The sequence below is a fragment of the Amaranthus tricolor genome, chromosome 2 (assembly GCF_026212465.1).
Source record: "Amaranthus tricolor cultivar Red isolate AtriRed21 chromosome 2, ASM2621246v1, whole genome shotgun sequence".
Classification (NCBI taxonomy): Eukaryota; Viridiplantae; Streptophyta; class Magnoliopsida; order Caryophyllales; family Amaranthaceae; genus Amaranthus; species Amaranthus tricolor.
Window position 1 is genome coordinate 5764887 of NC_080048.1, and position 22095 is coordinate 5786981.

Genomic DNA, 22095 nt, shown 5'->3' on the forward strand with positions numbered 1-22095 from the left:
GGTTCGGATTGGGCACAAGACCTTTGATTAGACTGCCATTTTTGAACTCTAGTCTTAAGGTCTTGAGTTTTTCCGACTTTATTTTTGACGATGCGTTATGTTTGAATGTCCCATACACGCGTATTGTTAACAGTCTTTGTAAATTGTCAAGGGAATTCAGCTCAGCTAAACTCTTATCTGCATTCAGTATGAACATATCGAGAGTTTGGAGATCCGTCAAGCTTCCCAATCGGCTGGCATATGACGCAATGCATCACAGCCTTTGATGTAGAGATGTCTCAGATTCGACAACTTGTACGTGTCCTTAGGTAGCATCAGAAGCTTGTCGCACCATGACACGTAGAGAGACAGCAAATTCAACAGCCTTGTGATCGAACTCGGGAGTTTTACTATTGGGTTCCTCGACAAGTTAAGATATCGTAAGCACACGAGCTCACCTAGTGATCTTGGTAAGATCTTTATCCCTAACTTGTGTAGGTCTAACACCCTCAATGATGTAAAATTATGAATTAATTTGGTACAAATGGATAAGTTTTTTATTGTTAGCTGACACTGTTTAGGCATTGCTATAAGGAAGGATCATAAGTTGTTGATTTTGAATAACGAGGAAGGGACTTCCCAAGATGTTTCCAACATCGTACCACCAAACGAAACATGATAAACCCTTTCATCGAATTCATTTGTGGCTGAATTTGCCATCTTATACTCGAATCCTGAGATTGAGAGAACAAGATCGTGCATCACATCGTCCATTATGTATCGACAATTAGATGTCCATGAGTGCCATTTTACTATGAGAAAGCTACTATTTATCAAGCTAAGCATGTATGCTTCCCCTGCCTCCTCTAAAGTTTGGTTTCTATACTGTGGCTCAACATATCCCAACGAAATCCAAAGGCGTATCATTTCATCTTTATCATATTGAAACCCTTTCGAAAACAAGGAGCATTACGCAACACAAAGCTTGAGCCTTGCATCTACGTGATCGTAACTAAGTTTGAGTGACTGCAGTATATCACGACCATAGGTGGAGAAATTTGCTAGTTGATCGTCTCTAAAGGCTTGCCATTCTTGAAGTGTACGTTTCCCTGCTAAAAGGCTTCCTACATTTCGTATAACAAGTAGGTTTTTCGGACACATTTCTACAATCTCTCACCCAATCACCTCTACATCTGCCTCTTGCCATTGCGTAAAAGCAATCTTTTGAAACAAAATCCAACAGTCGCGCTCTGTTAAATCCCCAAGCACATAAGGGCTAACACAATTGTTAAAATATGAAATAAACTGTCCAGTATACTTGAATTAGGGTTAGTTTAGCAGTTACCTAGTATTTGTTGGTTACTTAATAGCAGTTATTTGATAGTGGTGCAGTTATGGATTGCACTTGTATAAATCAGAAACTTATGGTTGAATGAAAGATAGTTTTTCCAGAAAATAAACTCCCAAATTAGATGTTAAACCAGAAAAACATGGTATCAGAGCCGATGGTTCGATCAACAATTTAAAAATGGTAGGTTCGAAAAGAATGACGTTCCTACCCTAATTGATTACTCCCACATGCGAACTTGACGGGGGTTTGCATGTGGGGGGGTGTTGGGATGAGTTATCCCACATCGATAAATTGAAAATGGTGTGCACGCTTTATAAGCTATTAGAGACCTTCTTCCCATTGCCATATGAATTTGGGATGGTATATATCTCCTTGGCTTATAAAGTGTGTGCACTTGTGTCCCCCCGTTAATATGCTGGCATTCACAATAAGTCCAGCCTAATTTAACAACAATCCACAATACCAGCAATTGTGCAAAAACGTGTGGCTATTACAATCTTACTTCCATAAGCTCCAAAACCCAACAATCTTCTAAGTTGCACCCACTTGAGCCTCAAACCATCTTGATCCCAGACGTTATCTAGAACAAGCAGAAACTTCTTACCATATATAGCTCGAACAAAATGGTTATAAAGTGGTTCCATCTCCTCACACTTGGGAGGATCATTTTCATCCATACCAGATTCCACTCCTAATATCTTCTCAAGCACATCTTTTATATTGAATTCTCGAGTTGAGGAAACCCAAAAATGGATATCGAAACAACATTTAACCCTTTCATCATGATACACATACTGCGCCAATGCAGTTTTCCCGACTCCCCCAATCCCAACAATCGAAATAACAGACTCTGAATTGACTGTATCATCACAAAGCATGCTTATAATGTTATCTCTTTCACCTTCTCTACCAATAACCATATCGGTACGGACATTAGACCAACCCTTTTCAACACATACTAACAATATTTCCAAATCCGGCATGATTCTTTGCAATATACTCAAACTTATGCAGCATAGCCTTAAGTTTATGAGCTTCTCTAAAGGAAGAAAAAAACTGGTTTGATTCAGAAAAGAACAAACGAACCCTTTTGATGAACTTGTGTCCATGTACGACTACATTCTGCTTCGCACGAGCAATTTTTTCATCCAAGAAATCATCTAACTTGACAAGCGCGCAGCTGAGCTTATCGGCTCATCGTTTCGAACATTGCTGCAGGATTCCTCCAAGGAATCTGCATCAAGAAGTATAGCTTCAATGAGTGTCTTAAGTTCATGAAGCCTTTTCATGTAGGAATCCAGGTCCTTTGCAAGCATTATATCACGGTATGCTCGTGAACCGAATCTCTCCACTATATGTGAAACAATTTCAGCCACTATGGTTTCAGCCATGTTCTTCCTTTAGTGGTAGAAAATGGAATTGGTGTTTGTAATTGTTGTTTTTGTTATAGGAAGTTTTGAAAGAGAAAGATTTGTTTCACCATTTGACGAACACATATAATTAGCTTACTATTTTAATTGATAACTTTAAGATTATAATTAATCACTTTAAAACTGATTACTTTAAAGATATAAATGATTAATTTTAAATAATACGTTTACATTGAATCTGTTAAATAAAGATGTTATTTGAGAATTTGTGTTGACAAAAAAATTTTAAAGTCTTTTGATTGCTAATAAGTGGAGTTAGCTAGACTAATCTCTAGTGATTAAGACTGTAGTAAATTTGACATGCATATGATCAACGGCGTGGCAAAATATTAGCCATTGATATTGATATTGAATTAAATATAAATATACGGTTCTATGCATTTTTAATCCAAAATGAAATATAATGTTCTACCAGTAATTTCTTTCATACGGTTCTACCAGTAATTTATTTTGAATCAAATATAAATATACAATTCTATGCATTTTTAATCCAAAATGAGAGGTACGGAGGGAGTGTTGAAGTTCTGGTCACTACGCACTACGACACTAGTCAGTAGTCTCCCTATATTTCCGAAATTTCCAGAAATGGTTGCAATCTGCTTTTTTCTCTTAGGTAAATTGTTAATAATAAATCAATCTATGCTTGATACGTTGAAAATAAATCAACTTATTAATTATTTTTGAATAAACCCACCTATTAGGTATATTTGCTAAAAATAAACCAACCTATTGTTTCTAAAAATTTTCAAAACTTATTTCTAAGTTAAGAATTAAGATAAACAATAGTTAAATTATTTTCAACAATTATGTCAAATAGGTGGGTTTATTCAACAATAAACAATTATTGGGTTTATTTTTAGCAGATCGAGTAAAGAGTAGTTTATTTATTACAATTTTCCCTTTTCTCTTTTTATAGCCAAGATCGTATCTAAGGGCATTCGGATTAGCCACTCGCTTAGAGCCCCCAGAAATAAGGGGTTTCTAATATTAAATTTGCTTTTCAGGCTTGCTCTGAGCAACACTTTTTAAGTGATTTGTTTGTAAAATTTTTATACATTTGAAGTAATATAATGTTGTAATACATTTTGTCTTGAATTATTTTTCTTGAAGTGGAAAAATTTATCTTTTAATATAATGAAGAGCCTCATTTTAAAAGTCATCGCAAAAATAAGTCACTAATTCTTTATTAAGGTTGTCTCACCGTGATACGACTTTAATCGGGTCAGCCCAAACTATTTATAAAAAAATGCTTCCTGTACAAGTGTGAATTCAGATTTCATTGTTTTTTAATGTTTTTTACTAAGGAATTTATATGGGCTCGTCTCACGATGAAACTGTCTCATACAAAACTTGCTAAAAATACTACACCTCACCTCACCTCACCTCACCTGTTTGTAGCAATATTTATTGAGCTAAGTTTATCGTCACACAAAACACAACACCTCACCTCACCTCACCTCACCTCACCTCAGGTCCTCTGTCCTCACCTTATCTTCTCTTTAGAAATCAAAAACAATTTCACAACCAGGCCAATATCACAAATCCTAATTCTTCTCTTTCTCGCCAACAAATGGCTGTATGCCTGTATCCATTATCACTTCTTCTATTTTAAAAATATTGACTACTTTGGGATCATATTAGTAATATAATGAAATACAAATTACCAATTACACAAGAATTAAATTGGTATTCTTCTTTGTGAATGGTACCTGTTTCGGTATGAAACTGAAGAGTACAAATGACTCTTATAACAATTGAAAATGAAGCGTTATAGAAGTCAATTGTCAACAATCTGAAAGTGTGACGTGACACTACCGCAGAAGTGACAGTAATTCCTGCACCAAAACATGTTAACCTTGCTCGGGGGTGAGTATGTATTCGGGCAGAGTAACAGTGTAGATTATGGAGATGTTTGTAGATGGTAGGATTTTGTAGTTGGGTATGTCGATTAGGAGTATGATGAGTATGTATTCGGGCAGAATAACAGGTGTAGATTATGGAAGCTTAGAGAGTAAATGAATCCTGTCGGAGGTTTTTATAGTGGTTGATCTAAGGATCATGGTTTAATATTATTAGGAGATCATGGGTGATAGGAAACATAGTGGTGATGAGTGGGGTTGACCAACAGTTAGGGTTGCTGATGCTTTTACTTATGGGCAAGCAAAGGCTGAAAAGTCATATAAGCCCCTTGATTGTAGGTCAAAGTCAACAAGGAGACAAGGTTAGTAAAAGATGAAAGTCAACGGGGTATAAAGGTAATTTTACAGATTTAATTTAAAAGAATAAATAAATAAATAAACAAATAAAATGTTACCCATAACATTTAGCCCCACGCATGAAGGATGATGTGAATAAGGTACTTTAGCAAGAATGAAGCATCTTTCTTTATGCGGAATAAATACTAAAATATCTCTTGGTAAAACCCATGTCGCATATGAGCCGACTTTTGTGGAGGAATGAAACTTCATAACTCAGCTTGGCCGAGTCTAACATAATTCGACTTGTCCGAATCAAATATAGCACGACTTGTCTGAATCATATAGCTCGACTAAGCTATCATGATAATTAAAAGTGCGTAATTTTAATGGATAGGAAGAATATATCAACAGAACTCACATTAGGAGTCCGACTCCTACCATAACCCGCCTCGTCCTTGTCTTGTAGGCCGGATGACTAGAGGTTTTAAGAAGAGATTATCAATGAAGTCCCCAAATTTTGGGGGTCCGACTCATATTAACTCGGCAGACATAATTTTGTTATAAATCGGCTCCCCCGAGTCTTGCTATAACACGGCAAATCTGCGATTATAACTCGGCTGGTCCGAATCTTTCATAATGCGGATTGTTCGACTCTTGCATAGTTTGGCTGATCGATGCCCTGATACCTCGGCACACCCGAGTTGATTGGTGAATCTTTAAGAAATTTATCAACGGTTCCCACATATGGGGTCCGACTTTTGTGTTAAGTCGACGGATCCGGACTAATAGAGTCTTAATGATTCGGCAAGTTTGAAGAATGAGGAAAGTTAATGGAGCCCCAATGTGGGGTCCGACTTTCAAGATGACCCGGCAATTCCGAAAAACATAGGCCGGATGACTTGGAAGACTTGGAAAAAATTTATTAACAAAGCTCCATAGAGGGTCTGACTTATACTATGATCCGGCATACTCGAATGGTTAATGCAAGATAAAATGTTGAGAACAGTGAAGCTGTTGCGGCTATTTTTGGGTTGGAGTTAGTTGCTAGTTTGGGTTACACTCATGTCCATCTCAAAGGTGATTTGCTTGTGGTGAGTCATTCAATTCCTCAGCAATCTATTGGATGCTCTACTTTATTCCTATTTTTAGATAATATTCTCCAAATGAGTTTAGTTTTTGTTGAGTTTTGGTGTAGTCATGTCTGCAGAGGAGGTAATACTGTGACTAATCATGATGCTAGGTGGGATGTTATTGTTAATGATGAGTGAGTCTACCTTAACTCTTTCCCTCAAGGATTTATCACCTTGGCAAGTCTTGATTTATGCTAATTTACAGGTTTTCCTCAACAAAAAATACTATGCTTTAGGTTAAGAAATATTGATTACATTAATTAACCAACATCATATAAGAAAATTCTCTAATATTCTCTCTTGGAATAGTGATTTATTTTCTATATTAACTAATTATTATAAATAAGAAAAGAGTAAATTTATGGTTTATCATCTTAAATAAGTTGATAAAACAAGGTAATTAATGTCTCTTAACCTATACCCTAATGGCATAGGTTGGATAAATCTTAAATAAATAAATATAAAAATAAAGCTAATTTAATAACGACCAACGATTTGCAAAATCAAATTTCAAAAGGGTCGACGCTTTGTTAAGACCGAGTTCGACTGTAGTCGAGCCCGCGCATTCTTGGTTTTTGTTTTTTCCGATTGGTGGTTATTCTGTTATTATTAATTTGAAAATCTTTGTTAAGCATTTCAACTGTGCATATGAAAAGTTTCTTTTAAACCCTACTCAAAACCCAAAGATTTCGTTGAGATTCATGCAACCTTTCCTTAGAAAACCTCTAATTTCCGTTTTTCATCAAAGCTTTGATAATTGACTATGAAATTTGTGTCACTACTTGTAATAATATTTATTGTATCTTAAAGACGACTTTTAAAGACATCTTAAAAGGGGAGAAGTATAGCTTTAGGAAATGAGTCATCCCGCCTTAAAATGATGTTACAATAATATATAGTTTACATTTACATTAATTTTTAGTCATTGTTTTAGTGCTCTGGGTTTTTTTTTTTTTTTTTTTTTTTGGGTGGTAGTGGTGATGTGTGGTGGCAATGCTCAGTGAGTGGTAAAGATTATAGTAGAGGTTAAATAAACTGCTAATGGTTGAGAGTTAAGACTTAAACTACTCCCAAGTTAATTCACCACTTTAGCCTTTAACTTTTAAACCTTCGTGCAATTAAATTTGTTATATTTGCATTTTCATTATGAAAGATTTTAATAATAAAGGTAGCCAATTCAATATGATGAGTGTGTAAAATTTTAGAGCAAGTTAGGAAATTACGACTAACTTTCCGACCGTTAGATATTGGTCGGAAATTTCGATTGATTTCCTACTAAAATGAAATGGTGACTATATTTATTCTGACTGTTTAAAATAGTCGAAAATTAGTCGATATAAAACTATATTATATCGACTGATTATAGTTAAAGAGAAGTTTTTTTAAGTGTTATTAGCACCTAAAATTAAGAAAGTTTCTTGCAAGATAAAATATAAAAACGCTTATAAAAGTAATTGTTTCTAGTATGAAAAAAGATGGCTTTAGAAAATACAACTACAAAATTGGAGGAACTTTGTAGTGATACACACCTCTTACATATTATTCATCATTTTGAATTGTTTGTTACACTTTGAACTAAAAATTCTCACTTCTTTTATTAAAGTGAAATAAACAAAACAGAATCAAATGAAGTAGTATCATACTCCTATTATACACCTAACCAAACAAACAAAAAATCACATATTATTACACTTTTGTTAGAACCTTTACTTAAAATAAAACCATTATAAAACTTATTTCTCTAACTAACACCAAAACAGATAATACTTATATTGTTTTAATTTTTTTAATAAACTACTATGTTACATAATGATTCTTAAAATGAACCTACATATGATATAGCGATTTATTTATTTCTATTTTTTAAAGTGTATTAATATTAATGAAAAAAAAAGTCACATAATCCGCTAAGTAACGGTTTATTTTGTTTTTTTACAAAATTTTAAAGCTAAAATAGTATTTACAATTCTCGTAGGCCTAAAAATAATAATTTCAAATATAGATAAATGAGAACCTTATCATTACTAGTTAATACATCAATTGGCGGACATGTGATTAACTGAAATTCAAAATATAATTTAATCCAAAATTAAGTTCTAAACAAGCTAGAAGTCAATAGAAGTACCGATGACTCGTTAAAGACTAGATGAGATCAACGGGTTGTCGGGCCTATCAATGAGTCGTTCATTCAGTCGGTGTTGGCTATTCGTGGGAGGCCAACTCAGAGTAATTAAGAAATATCGTCAAAAAGAAAATGAGACATTTGTATGAAACAAGAGACAATATAACCTAGCACTTATAACCCACTAAACTACAAAATGTGCGACTGAACTAGGTCTAGTTGCATGTTTTACGCGACTTTACCGTGGTCGAGTCGCGTGTTTTACGCGACTCTACAGCGGTCCAGTCGCGCGTTTTGTGCGACTAGGTGTACTAAAAATCGAAACAAACTTTAAACGGTTGTCATTTCTCGCTCGGTTATCAAAATTGAGCATAAAATATATCGTTGGAAAGATCTTGATGTCTAGTTTCTAATGCCGCAAATCTTGCATTAATGCAATTTTACTATAAAAAGTAATGGCCAAAAGAGTGAGCATGTATCAAATTTCAGCACAAACAAACTTTAAACGATCGTCATTTATTGCTCGATTATTTGAATTGGGCATATAATATATCATTGGAAAGATCTTGAAGTCTAGTTTCTAATACCGCAACAATTTCATTAATATGATTTTCTTATCAAAATTTATGGCCAGAGAGTGAACATGTATCAAATTTCAATATAAGCATTTTGTTTTTGAAATTAACGATCGTTATCGATGCTTACCGAATCATTTTGGTGATCATTTTCATTTGCCTTAGTGTTTCAATCTTGAATTTTAATTCAGAGAGGCTTTTAGAGAGATATTAGAGAGATAAAATTATGAAACTTCATTAAGGATTGTATTGAAAATTCAATATATAAAAGATGGCGACACAATAAAAAATATGACGAGTTTTAATAATGCTCTTTTACAATACGCGTAAGAATACAACACAATTTCCTTGAAGTTTCATCGTTTTGAAGACTTTTGAAAAGTCTTTAGCACAAATTTCGTCCTTAATTATGGTACTAGCTGTAATATTAAAAAATAAATTTTACATTGTAGTTATACATTTCATTTCACCCTGAACATTGTATCATATTTTGCATTTTGCACGAAGGTGATTGTGAAAATTTAGTTCATGACAAATAAATCACAACAAAAGACAAAAAAATTAATTATATATTTTTAATATAATTATAAATATACTTCTATTTTTTTATTTTAAATGAAAGGGAAAATGGTTTCATACTTGGAGTATACAATACGAAATCATGAATTTTTTAAATAAAAAAAAATAACATATCAATTTTTGCAAACAAAAATAAATATAACATTAATTTATACAAAGTATTACAACTATTAATAACACACTTTAAAATCAAATATAAAAACATAAAAATACGTAAAATTATTTTATAAAAGTTAAAACGTAAAAGATAATTTTTTCTCATAAAAAATACTCCCTCCTATTCAGCCTTAATGTCCCATTTGACTTTTCACACTTTTCGAGGCAACATTTTAACCCTTAATATCTTACATTATTCTTAATTAAAAATTATAAAAAGTTGATATTAATAATCCTTGTATTGAGATGAATCAAACAAGATCCCACATGACTGTGTTTTAACTTATAGATTAAGTGTAAAATACAAATTAAGAGTGATAAGTGAATAGTGCCAAAAATCAATATGAATAACACTCCCTCCTATTAACTTAAAATTGGACATTTATTTTTTAGCACTATTCACTTATTACTCTTAATTTTTATTTTATTCTTAATCAATAATTTAAAACATAGTCAAGTGAGTTCTTGTTTGATTCATCTCAATGCAAAGATTATTAATATCCACTTTTATAATGTTTCGTTATGTATAAATTATAATAAAGGATATTATGCATTGAATAAGTGCATTGGATTGCGTAAAAAAAATTAAATGTTTCATTTTCAGTGAATAGGAGGGAGTATTACACTCATAATTATAACAATATTTATTTTTTATACTTTCATGCGACTAGGTGAGCATTGAATTCGAACTCTTGGTTGAATTTTCGTTTAATATTTACTTTTTTATACTTTCATCTATCTAACTTCGCTTTATAAAACGCTCTCAACTAAAATTAATTATTAAAACAATATGACTAATGAATTTGATTTCGAAAAAGACTCGGTAAGAATTGATTTCGAACTCTTAGTCCATTTTTCGAACTCGGTAAGAAAATAAAAAAAATAAGGGAGTCACACATAAAATAAAAATAAAAGTAAGATAAAAAAATTATGATTTTTAAACTAAAAAGCATTAGTAAAAATTAAATTAGAAAACTAAATATTCATCAAATAAAAACAGCAAGAAAACATTAAATAAAAAATGGAAAATGGACCTAGCTAGTCGCACAAAACATGAGTCTTGGTCCATTTTTCGATTTTTTTAATTAATATTTTTTCTAGTTATTTTTTTAATTAATATTTACTTTTTTGATTTAATTTTATTTTAATAATAATATTTTTTTATTCATAATAAAAATGAGTTCACCATCACTTTCGTAGTTTCATTAAAAAAAGGTTACAACACAATAAAAAGGGTGACGACATTAAAAAAGTGATTTTAACAAATGGGCATGAGCACCTCAAATTATGATATGAAAAGGTAACTCATCTACAAGTCCAAAGGAGGTTCAGTATTAAATGCAATTGCTAGTAGCAAAAGTTATTCCTTAAATTCATAAAGTGGTATATACTATTTTCTTTCTTCAATATTAAACATCTCTCTCTCATACATACACATATATATAAATATAAAAATGAATTAGTAGAAGATATATAGTAACCATAAACATTATTAAAACATTAAAGTGAGAATGAATTAGATTAATTTTGTTCAAAATTTGTTATATAAATAGAAATATTTTTATAAAAATAACAAATAAAACAACCAAAAATGAGAAATGAGAATAACTTTTTTTTGAAAGAAGCCTAATAATTTATTGATAAAAATGTCATACGACTTCTACAATAGGATAACAATCGATCAAATACATAACAATTTTAATCAAACATAATTCTATATAGAAAAAGTCACGATTATTATAAAGAAGAAGTAACACTAATGTCTTCTCTCTATCACATCGCTGCTTGATACAGCCTTCTTCGAGGAGGTCTTTAGATCTGGTATGGCTTTGAAATATAAATAAGTTTGATACTATTGACTGTATTAGTCGAATTGACATCCATGATGACGTAATATAACTTTTTACCTTCGAATTGATAACAAAACTCCAAACTCTTACCATGAGAGAGACTTTTTATGGGTAGATCGAGTCCAATAAATAGATATAATAACTCTATAATATAGAGAGAATAAACTTTATTTGTAACCAAAAACAAAAAATAAAAATAAATAGATTGGAGAGTTAATAAAATAAAAATAACTTTAAGGAATAGAAAAGTAATAAAATGTTGATAAGACTACATAGACGACTTGACTATAAAATAAAAAAAATAAAAGAAAAAAGTAAAAAAGAAAAAAAGAAAAGAAAAAGCATCTAAAAGTTTTGGACCACACCATGTACGCGTAGTAGGGATAATGATTTCAATTAATCACTTAGTTGATACACAAATAGACTCATGTTGATGACGTCCTTTACTCACTAGTTGATGACGTCAGTAGAACTTTCCAGCTATATATTCATGTTGATTGAGCAAAGTTTACCGTCACCCAAAACACAACACCTCACCTTCTCTTCTCTTCTCTTCTCTTATCTTCTCTTTGAAAATCAAAATCAATTTTTTCACAACCTGGCAGAAATGGCTGCTGAATCCATAATCAGTGATACTGTTTCCAAAATATTGACGACACTGGGATCTAAAGCTTACAAAACAATATGGTTTGCAAAGAACCTTGAGTCCCACATCAACCATCTACAAGACTTAAAAACCACTGTTGAAGCTACTCTTCTTGATGCTGATTTACTGGAGTCATACACCAATTCTCAACGAGTTGTCTTCAATAAGCTTCGTTCTGCGCTTATTGAGTTAGACGATTTCTTGAATGAGACCCAAACTAGAGCCCAGCTCAAAGAAGTTATTCATGGAAATAAGTTCATCAAAGCAGCACGTGTGTTCTTTTCTGAGTCAAACCAGCTCTATTCTCCTTTGAGAGATGCTCATAAACTCAAAGCTATCGTTGAGAGATTTGATGCCATAGCCAAAAACCATGCTCAGTTTGGCACCTTAACTGCCAATCCCAATCTTCCTGTACTGAATCAGAACCGTTTATGCAGTGTCCAGATCAACGATTTAGTCATTGGAAGAGATAAAGAAAGAGACAAGATTGTCAGTGCTCTCTCTGAGGGCGCCATGGTTTTAGAGAAACTCTCTGTATCCTCCATTGTTGGGATTGGTGGAATGGGTAAAACAACATTGGCTCGGTATGTTTATAATGATGAGAGGGTGAAAAATGTGTTTGAGGCTCAGTTTTGGGTTTCTGCCACCCAAGATTTTAATTTCAATAAGGTGTTAGAGAAGATAATAATAACTGGTGATACAAGGGAAAAGCCCTTAGATTGGGATATGGAGCAGCTCTATCATCACTTTCGTCGAGCAATAGGTGGGAAGAAGTTTCTGCTTGTTCTGGATAACATGTGGGATCAACATTCTTTGAGGGAAAAATGGGTTCGTTTGAGAAGCCTGCTAGAATTGGGGGCTAGTGGGAGTCAGGTTCTACTTACTACACGTGATACCAAAGTATCCAAATTGATGGACTGCACCAACACTTATGAGATTGGGGATTTAACCGGAGATGATTCTTGGCTTCTCTTTAACCGAATAGCTTTTACAGGGCTACAAGAGCCAGGCGTGGAGGCGATTGGAAAGGAAATTGCAAGAATGTGTAAGAAGGTTCCCCTTGTGATATGGAGTATTGCTGGCCATTTAGCAGAGAAACGTACGGTTCGAGAATGGCAAGCCTTTAGAGATGATCAGCTTGCACATTTCACATCATATGGTCGTGGCATCATGCAAACTCTAAAGCTTAGCTATGATCATCTTGATGAGAAGTTGAAGCTTTGTGTTTGTTACTGCTCTTTATTCCCAAAGGGATTTTCTATTGATCAAGAATATTTGATTTATCTATGGATAGCTTTGGGATATATTGAATCACAGGACAAGAATCAAAGCTTAGAAGATGTTGGGAGAGAATATATTTATAGTTTGTTTGGTCGAGGATTCTTTACCGTCGGATATGATAGAAAATCATTGATGATGAATGATTTAGTACATGATCTTGTGGTTTGGATTGTTGGATATAAGTATAAGATGGTAGATGAAGAAACAAATGAAATCGATGAAAGAGTCCATCATTTATCATTCCATTTATCCTTCAATGAGGGACGTCATTTTTCTCTCCCATGGTCAAAAATGAGACTCAAGTCTTTGAAATCGTTCATGCTTAGGATAAATGACACATTATTCGAGCATACAACAAATATAAGGTTGGCTGTTGTTGAAGATAAATTAATTACTAGGTTTCTCAGTTTAAGGGTACTGAGCCTAGGAGGGCTTGATATCATTAAACTGCCAAGATCTATAGGTAAATTAAGGTGCTTGAGTTACCTAGATTTGTCACTTAATTCTATGCTTGAACTCCCAAGCTCAATTAAGCACCTCAAGAACTTGCTCTATCTTGATCTATCCCACTGTGTTTATCTCCAAAAGTTGCCCACCGGCATATGCAATTTGATGATGCTAAGAAACCTGAACTTACATGGTTGCTATTCTTTGACTCATATGCCCATGGGATTGGGAAATTTGACAAATCTTCGAACTTTAAGCAGGTTTGTGGCAGGGGATGAGAGTTGGATTGATGGTGGTTATTCTTATTTGATGGCCACCTTAGAAGAGCTGAATCGTCTAAACAATCTGAATGGAGAATTGTTTATCGACTTGCATGGAGGATCAAAATCTACAGTATCTGAAGCGATGAAAGCAGACCTAAAGAGGAAAGAGAGCCTTACAAGTATTACAATCTCGTTCGAAAAAAGCACAGAAGTTGTCGAGGAGATGGTACTCGAATGTCTAGTACCCAATGCTAATTTGAGAAAATTTGAAGTGTGCAATTACAAAGAAGATAGACTACCAAAGTGGATGAGGGATGAACTTCACATTTGGCTTCCAAATCTCATCTTAATTACCCTAAATCAATTTAGTAGCTGCAAATATCTTTGCTCCTTTGGAAGACTCACCCATCTTAAAAAATTGGTACTGTTTGGCTTAGATGAAGTAGAGTACATAGAAAGCATTAATGATAGTGTTAGTGAAGCTCAGCAAGATTCTAATCCATTATTCCCAAGCCTTGATGAACTAGTGCTTAAAAAAATGTCAAAAATAAAGGGAATGTGGAGAATGTCATCGTCAAGACAAAGTATCCAGGTAGAAGATCAAAACCATCATCTGGTTGAATGGAACTCTGTATCTGCATTTCCCAAATTGAAGACACTGGAAGTGGACAGTATGAATATGGCAATCACGATTGCAAAGAGTTTGTCAAGGGGCTTTACTTCTCTTCAAATACTCGTTCTACATCCATATCCACAAGAAGCATTCGTCCTCCAAAATAACTTATTTCCCTACCTTCGTGAATTAAGAATATTGGATTGCAAATTTGAAATTTTTCCTAAGGTGTTTTGTGATTGCTCTACCATAGAAAAACTACTTATTAGTTGCTGCAAACAACTCCAAGCATTACCAGAATGGATCGACAGCTTCACCTCTCTCACACAGATTAATATATTCTATTGCCCAAGATTGGAAAATTTGCCGTATCAGATAAGTCGTTTGCCCAAATTGCGGTTTCTTAGAATTGTCAAATGCTCGAACTTGCTTACGGAAAAGTGCCAACGTCCAACAGGGGAATATTGGCCCTTTATTAGACATATTCAATATCAAGATATTTCTTAATATATATATATTAGAATAATATCTTTTGATTACTAGAATATTTTGTATAATCAATATGATTATGTAGAATATTAGGAGAATATTTAGTTTCCTAAAGTATAATTTGTAATTTTGTATATATTCCATTACTCCTAATGAGAAAGACAACCAAATTATTCTTTCATGGTATCATTAGCCTAGGTTTTTGATCCCCTCATATCCCTTCCTCCCTTTTGCCGCCACCCAACCACCATCTAAGGCTGCCGCCACCTCTTTCTCCACCTCTCCTTGTTGATCTCTTCATGGCCTCTCCCACAAAAATTCATCCCGCCACTTTGGTCACTAACATTAAAACAAGCGTGTCTGTCCAACTTGATGAAGATGGTTCCAATTTTCATACTTGGGTCACCTTATTCAAGCTTCATTGTTGAGCTCACCTTGTGGATTCTCACATTCTTCCCTATGACTCCTCTAAAGCCTTAGTTTCTAAAGATTCCGAATGGCAACGTCTTGCTGACATTGTTCGCACATGGATTTATGGCTCTATTAGTCCATCCCTCCTTCAATCTGTAGTTCGTCCCGATGATTATGCCTTTGATGATTGGAATCGTCTTGAGAACAATTTTAAAAATAATAAGACATCTCGCATTCTTCATCTTGAGTCTCAATTTAATGACATTTCTCCATCCACTTTTTCTAATGTGAAATCTTATTGCAATGAACTTGAAACTATTGCTACTTTTCTTAATAATCTTGGCACTTCCATCACCGATAATCTATTGGCTCTCCAAGTTCTCCATGGCTTGACTTCGGAATACAAAACTTTTCGGTCTTTAGTTCCACATATGAATCTCATTCCCTCTTTTGATACTCTTCGTTCTATGTTGGAATTGGAAGAGCGCTCCAACCTTAAACACACTTCTCCCGCTCAAGATTCGGCCCTTATTACCACAAACAAAGCTTTTTTTACGAAAATTCCGCTCATTTTAACAACTGTGGCCCTCTCCACCACCATGGTGGCCACCGCCACTCTCGTCGGGGTGGTTGGACCCACTGTGGCAGCCACCATGGCTCCGCCCATCCTTCTGGTCCCTGGCAGCAACAACATTCCAGGCCCATCTTTCCCTTTACTTCTCGGCCCAACAGAACCCCTCCTGGCCCACCCTCTTTTCCGTCTTATTCCCCTTCTGGTTGGTCTTACTGGGCCGGACAAAATTGGGCCCAGCCTGCTGCTTCATTTCCCACTACACCTTGGGCTCCTCTTTCTTTAAGCAATGGACCTTCTGCTTGTCTTCTTGGTCCGCGACCGGCACAAAGTTATCACACCGGGACTAATGCTTCTATGAATTATATTCCTACGGACATCGATCATGCCATGAACACTCTCTCTTTGTCTACTCCGGATGAGCAATTTTATATGGATACCGGTGCCACATCCCACATGACTCGATCTCAAGGTAGTTTACTTCCTTATGTTCCTTTAAAGCATCAATTCAAAAATGCTATTGTTGTCGGTAATGGTAATTTAATTTCAGTTCTTGGTCACGGGCATATTTCTTTTCCTTCCTCCCAAAAATCCCTTACCCTAAAAAATGTCTTACATGCACCTAAACTTATTAAAAACCTTATTTTTGTTCGTAAATTCACTCATGATAATATAGTTTCCGTTGAATTTGATCCTTTTGGCTTTTCTGTGAAGGATTTTGCCACGGGGAGCATCGTTCTGAGATCTAATAGCACGGATGATCTTTATCCTTTCCCATCTACACATGGAGCTTCTCCTTCGTCTTCCACATCATCGGCTTTTTCCGTTTTTTCTTCTAGTATTTGGCATTCCCTTTTATGACATTCGGGCACTGCGGTTTTAAATTACTTATATTCTTCTCGTTTAATTCAATGTAATAAAGATTCTCATTTTGTTTGTCATTCTTGTCCTTTAGGGAAACACATTCAATTACCTTTTGTTAATTTTATATCTATGAGTTCTAAACCTTTTGATATTGTTCATAGTGATTTGTGGACATCTCCTATTTTTAGTCCATCCGGATATAAATATTATGTTCTTTTTCTTGATAATTATACTAATTTTTTGTGGACTTTTCCTTTATTTCGCAAATCTTAAGTTTATGATATGTTTGTAAATTTCAATAATTTTTTTAATACCTAATTTGAGCTTAATATAAAATCTTTTGAATGTGATAACGGGGGTGAATTTGACAATAATATGTTTCATCAATTTTGTACTAGTCGGGGCATTACTCTTCGTTTTTCCTGTCCTTACACATCTTCTCAAAATGGCAAATCCGAACGCAAAATCCGCTCCATCAATAACATCATTCGTACTCCTTTGTGTCATGCTTCCCTTCCTCCGTCCTTTTGGCCTCATGCCTTAAACACGGCTACTTATCTCCTTAATATTCTTCCTTCTAAACTTCTTGGTAATCTCACTCCCACTCACTTTCTTTATCGTAAGTCTCCTACATATACTTATCTACGGGTTTTTTGGTGTTTATGTTTCCCTCTTTTTCCCTCTACTATTATCCACAATCTCCACTGTAACGGTCCGGTTTAAGTGACCCGGAAATCCATATGATAATACAAAATCTGGTTCACCGTTTGGACTCTAGAGAAGACTTTCCTCTAGGATCGTCAACGTTCCGTCGATAAAGAAATATAGCTAAAACAGAAAATAGTACCAGCGTGAAAGAAAATAAGTCAGCGGAAGCTCTTACGTACAACTCGAGAACCTAAAGGCCTCTAGACAGACTAATTGAAATGAGCGGAAGCAAAAAGAAAACTACACTATCTCCTGTTACATAAGTACAGAGTTTCTTTCTACTCATAATCCAATACAAAAAGATAATAGCATAATCTTGATGATTACGGGTTCTAAGTCGAGACCTCACTCCAGACCCCACCTGCAATCAACCTACTAGTCGTCGTATGACAACACACAGTAGGTTCCAAAGAAACAAACCAATACACGTCAGAGACTTCATACAAATATCAATCAGGTTGAATACAAGCAATATGTTTATCCTATCATGCATAGGCTCTAATACATTCATTATTAGTTAATCCCAACTTGTAACGTTGCCCGTCCTATTCGGGTCGTTCAAGTATAAATCATTCATTATTATATAATTCCAACTTGTAACGTTGCCAATCCTGTTCGGGTCGTTCAAGTACAAAACCAAATCTTTTTGGAGGAATACACTTGGGAGAGCTAATCCCAAGGCAACCACCGACCTAAGACGTTGCCGGTCCTGTTCGGGTCGCCAAAGGCTAAAGTATACATACCCCCATGGTGACCGTAATGATCCAAAACTGCCATGGGAACAATAATTGTCACAATCCAAACCAATAAGTTAACCCCTTTGGGTAACATAATATAACCAAGCGTCAACCCCTTTAGGTGACAAACACATAAATTCTCAATTTCCAATTAATTCCTTTCAAATTATTTGAGATGTCTAATCCTTATGTGATTTACAATGCCTTGATTAGAAATAAAACAATACTACTTGCACAACCACATAAACAGTATGGTCTAAGCGTGTACCTTTAAGCGCTGCAATCAAACGATATTTAACCATGATAGAAATTTCGCCCTCTTATGAATCGAGGTCCTATATATCACACACACACAAAACAATCACGTATTAGAACGTGTTTACACATTTAATCCACTCCATACTACTAAGATATCACTAGGATTTGATAATTTTAAATGCTTTCATCAAATTCCTAATAGTTCCAATTTGTAAATTCTAACCAGAAACTTAAATGATCGATTTGGACAGTTTAATAAATCCAAATGAAAAATCCGACTTCGCCGTTGCGTTCAGAACGCGCCAATTACCCTGGGTACCAAATTTCATAATTTCTAACTTCCAATTACTATTTTTTTTTAATTATTTTAAGCGTTTAACGAGTTTTTTTAACGCATCGGTACATAAAACAACGGAACACGACTAACGTTTCCGGATGGGCACCTTTACCGAGACAGAACAGCTGCTCCCGAATATAGATATATATATATATATATATATATATATATATATATATATATATATATATATATATATATATATATATATATATATATATATATATATATATATATATATATATATATATATATATATATATATATATTTTTTTTTTTTCTTTTTAATTTCATTATTATTATTATTTTATATATACATTATCAACCCTTTAAATCTCATGACCAAAATAACTCTAGCTAGGTCACATTCACAAAATCCTTCAAGAGACTTACAATTTCATAAATTATGATAACTAAATTAAATACTTAATTCTCTTAACATATTAAATTTTGTAGAGAATTACAAAATCAATTCACCCTTTTAAATCAAGACATATATATATAAATATAACACAATCCTTCAAACAAATCAAATTTTGCTAAAGGATTTTTAAATTCTTGGTTGACTACATTACTTAATCCATACCATTTAAATTTCATCTAACAAATTGAAATTTTGTTAGAGAAAATAGAACATAAGAAATTTATTTAAATATCAATATAACTCTAAATTCTTAATTCTTATAACAAATTTAAATTTTGTTAAAGAATATTGATCATGAAGTTCTTTACTTAATCCTTTTAACAAATTATAGTTTATTAAAGGATTATTAGAGAAAATTTTTATATATAAAAGAAAAATACTCAATCCTCCTATAAGTCATAGGATATCATCATACATAAAATATAATTCATTTTAGAAATCTTTGTATATAAAATCTATAATTAACAATTCAATTAAACTTACCCTTTGATCACAAGATTGGATTGAATCAACAAGAATATATTTTTTTTTTCTTTTGAATGCCGAAACCCAAAGAGCAAAAAGGGAGAAAAAAATTTCTAAATTTTATTTGTGTTTCACTTGAAGTTTAAAATGATGATGGAATCAAAGGGCTTAGGGATTAATAGACACTTAAGACCATGATAATAATTGTGCCATAATACACAATTATGAGTGGAGTTACAAGACTCCTCCCATGCTCCACAACCGGCCACCCCCTCACATCCCCTATTTTATTTTATTTTATTTTTTTTCAATTAATTAATTAATTAAATAATTATAATGATGTTGTTATAACAGAAAAGATACGTCACGCGATGACATCGTACGCGATAAAACTCGTTACCGTTACAACTTAATTTACTTTATTCTTATAATTATATATGTAAAATAGTATAATTTAATAATCTTATTTATTTTTATCTTATTATATTTTCTTTTTAAATCCGACAAATTACGAGGTGTTATATCCAACCACGTTCCACTCCATGTGTCTTTTGGGTGTTTACGCATAGTAAACATGGTATTTTCAAACCCAATTCCAAATACCACTCCCAAGCTTTATCCGTTTCTTTTTCATCCTTACCCAAATCTCCCATTCATGCCCTTCGTGACCCGAACTGGAAGTTATCTATGCAAGAGGAATTTGATGCCTTAATTGAGAATCACACTTGGGATCTGGTACCTCGTCCTTCTAATGCTAATATCATTCTGTCTTTATGGGTGTTTCTTGTCAAGACCAAGACCAAGTCCGATGGTTCTTTTGAGCACTATAAAGCGTGTCTTGTTGGTGATGGTAAATCTCAAAGGGAAGGCATTGATTGTGATGAGATTTTTAGTCCGGTTGTGAAACCTGCTTCTATTCGCATTGTTTTAAGTATTGCCCTTTCCAGGTCTTGGTCTATTCATCAGCTAGATGTTAAGAATGCTTTTCTTCATGGTCACTTGATTGAGACTGTTTACATGCATCAACCTCTGGGTTTTCGTGATTTACTCCGTGAGTCTCTTATGTCCAAACTTAGCTCAGAGTTTGCTATGAAGGATTTGGGTCCTCTTAATTATTTTTTGGGTATTGCTGTTAATCATACATCTACGGGCCTCTTTCTCTCTCAACAGCGGTATGCCTCTGAAATTTTTGAAAAGGCTGGCATGTCTCAATGTAAATCTGTTGCTACTCCTGTTGCTACCTCCGGCAAACTTTGTGCTAATGCTGGTTCTTTTTGTGATGATCCTACATTGTATTGTAGACTGGCTGGTGCTTTGCAGTATCTTACTTTCACTCGCCCAGATATTTCATATGTTGTTCAGCAGGTTTTGTCTTTATATGCATGATCCTAGAATTGAACATATGGCTGCTATTCACCGCATTCTTCGCTATGTCAAAGGTACTCTTCACTATGGTCTACAGTTGTATCGTTCTAATCTTTCGACTCTTTTGTCCAATACCGATGCTGATTAGGGTGGCTGTCCTGACACTCGCCGCTCTACTTCTGGTTACTGTGTTTTTCTGGGTGATAATTTAATTTCTTGGTTTGCTAAACGACAGCCTACTATTTCCGAATCTAATGCTGAGGTTGAATATCGTGGTGTTGCTAATGCTTTTTCTGAAACTTGTTTATGCTGAATTATGATATGGTCAATGGATCGGGCTTGCGGGCTGGTCATTGATGGAGTTGAGGAACATTGTTCCCTGCTCCCTGTTTTGAAGCGAATTGTCATTCAGATATTGACTAGCTTCACCCGAGAGCGACATAGCCTTAGAGCTATGGGGCACCTCTCAAACTAGACTCCCTGTGCGCACATAGATCTAGGGAACTGATGTTGCGTTTAAACCTATGATTTGTATTACTGTGTTTTGTTGTTTTGGATTGTTACTTCTCATTCCGTTTAATTTGACCCCCTGTTGTCTCCATCTTTTAGCTTGTTTGCAGATCGGAACCGGTCGGAAAGGATGGGTTAGCGGAGGTGATTAGAGTTTCTAAGGATGTATATTGAGCTGAGCACGTAGGAATTTGTAGATTTGTATTAGGATTTTGGATAAATGTATATTAGATTTGGTTGTGTTGGTTATATTGGTCTTGTAGAGAATTATATGATCATCTTGTGTTTTAGTTAGATGTTTGGTTTGAGAATTAGCTGAGTTAGTTACGTTAAAGA

The 22095-nt window shown here is 34.1% G+C and overlaps 3 protein-coding genes across 3 annotated transcripts; 1 reads left to right on the plus strand and 2 right to left on the minus strand.

The window, feature by feature from the left end:
* Positions 1 to 216: 216 nt before the first annotated feature.
* On the minus strand, positions 217 to 564 carry LOC130805436 (putative disease resistance protein RGA1). The gene has a single exon (XM_057670210.1). It carries the CDS (start codon positions 562 to 564, stop codon positions 217 to 219), a length of 348 nt encoding a protein of 115 aa, XP_057526193.1.
* Positions 565 to 948: 384 nt separating this feature from the next.
* LOC130805437 (putative disease resistance protein RGA3) lies at positions 949 to 2721 on the minus strand. Its single transcript, XM_057670211.1, has 4 exons — positions 2496 to 2721; positions 1825 to 2369; positions 1165 to 1255; positions 949 to 1103 (listed from the first exon to the last, which is right to left on the minus strand). Exons 1-4 carry the CDS (start codon positions 2719 to 2721, stop codon positions 949 to 951), a joined length of 1017 nt encoding a protein of 338 aa, XP_057526194.1.
* Positions 2722 to 11889: 9168 nt separating this feature from the next.
* Positions 11890 to 15306, plus strand: LOC130802352 (putative disease resistance protein RGA1). The gene has a single exon (XM_057666327.1). It carries the CDS (start codon positions 11978 to 11980, stop codon positions 15125 to 15127), a length of 3150 nt encoding a protein of 1049 aa, XP_057522310.1. The 5' UTR covers positions 11890 to 11977; the 3' UTR covers positions 15128 to 15306.
* Positions 15307 to 22095: the final 6789 nt, after the last annotated feature.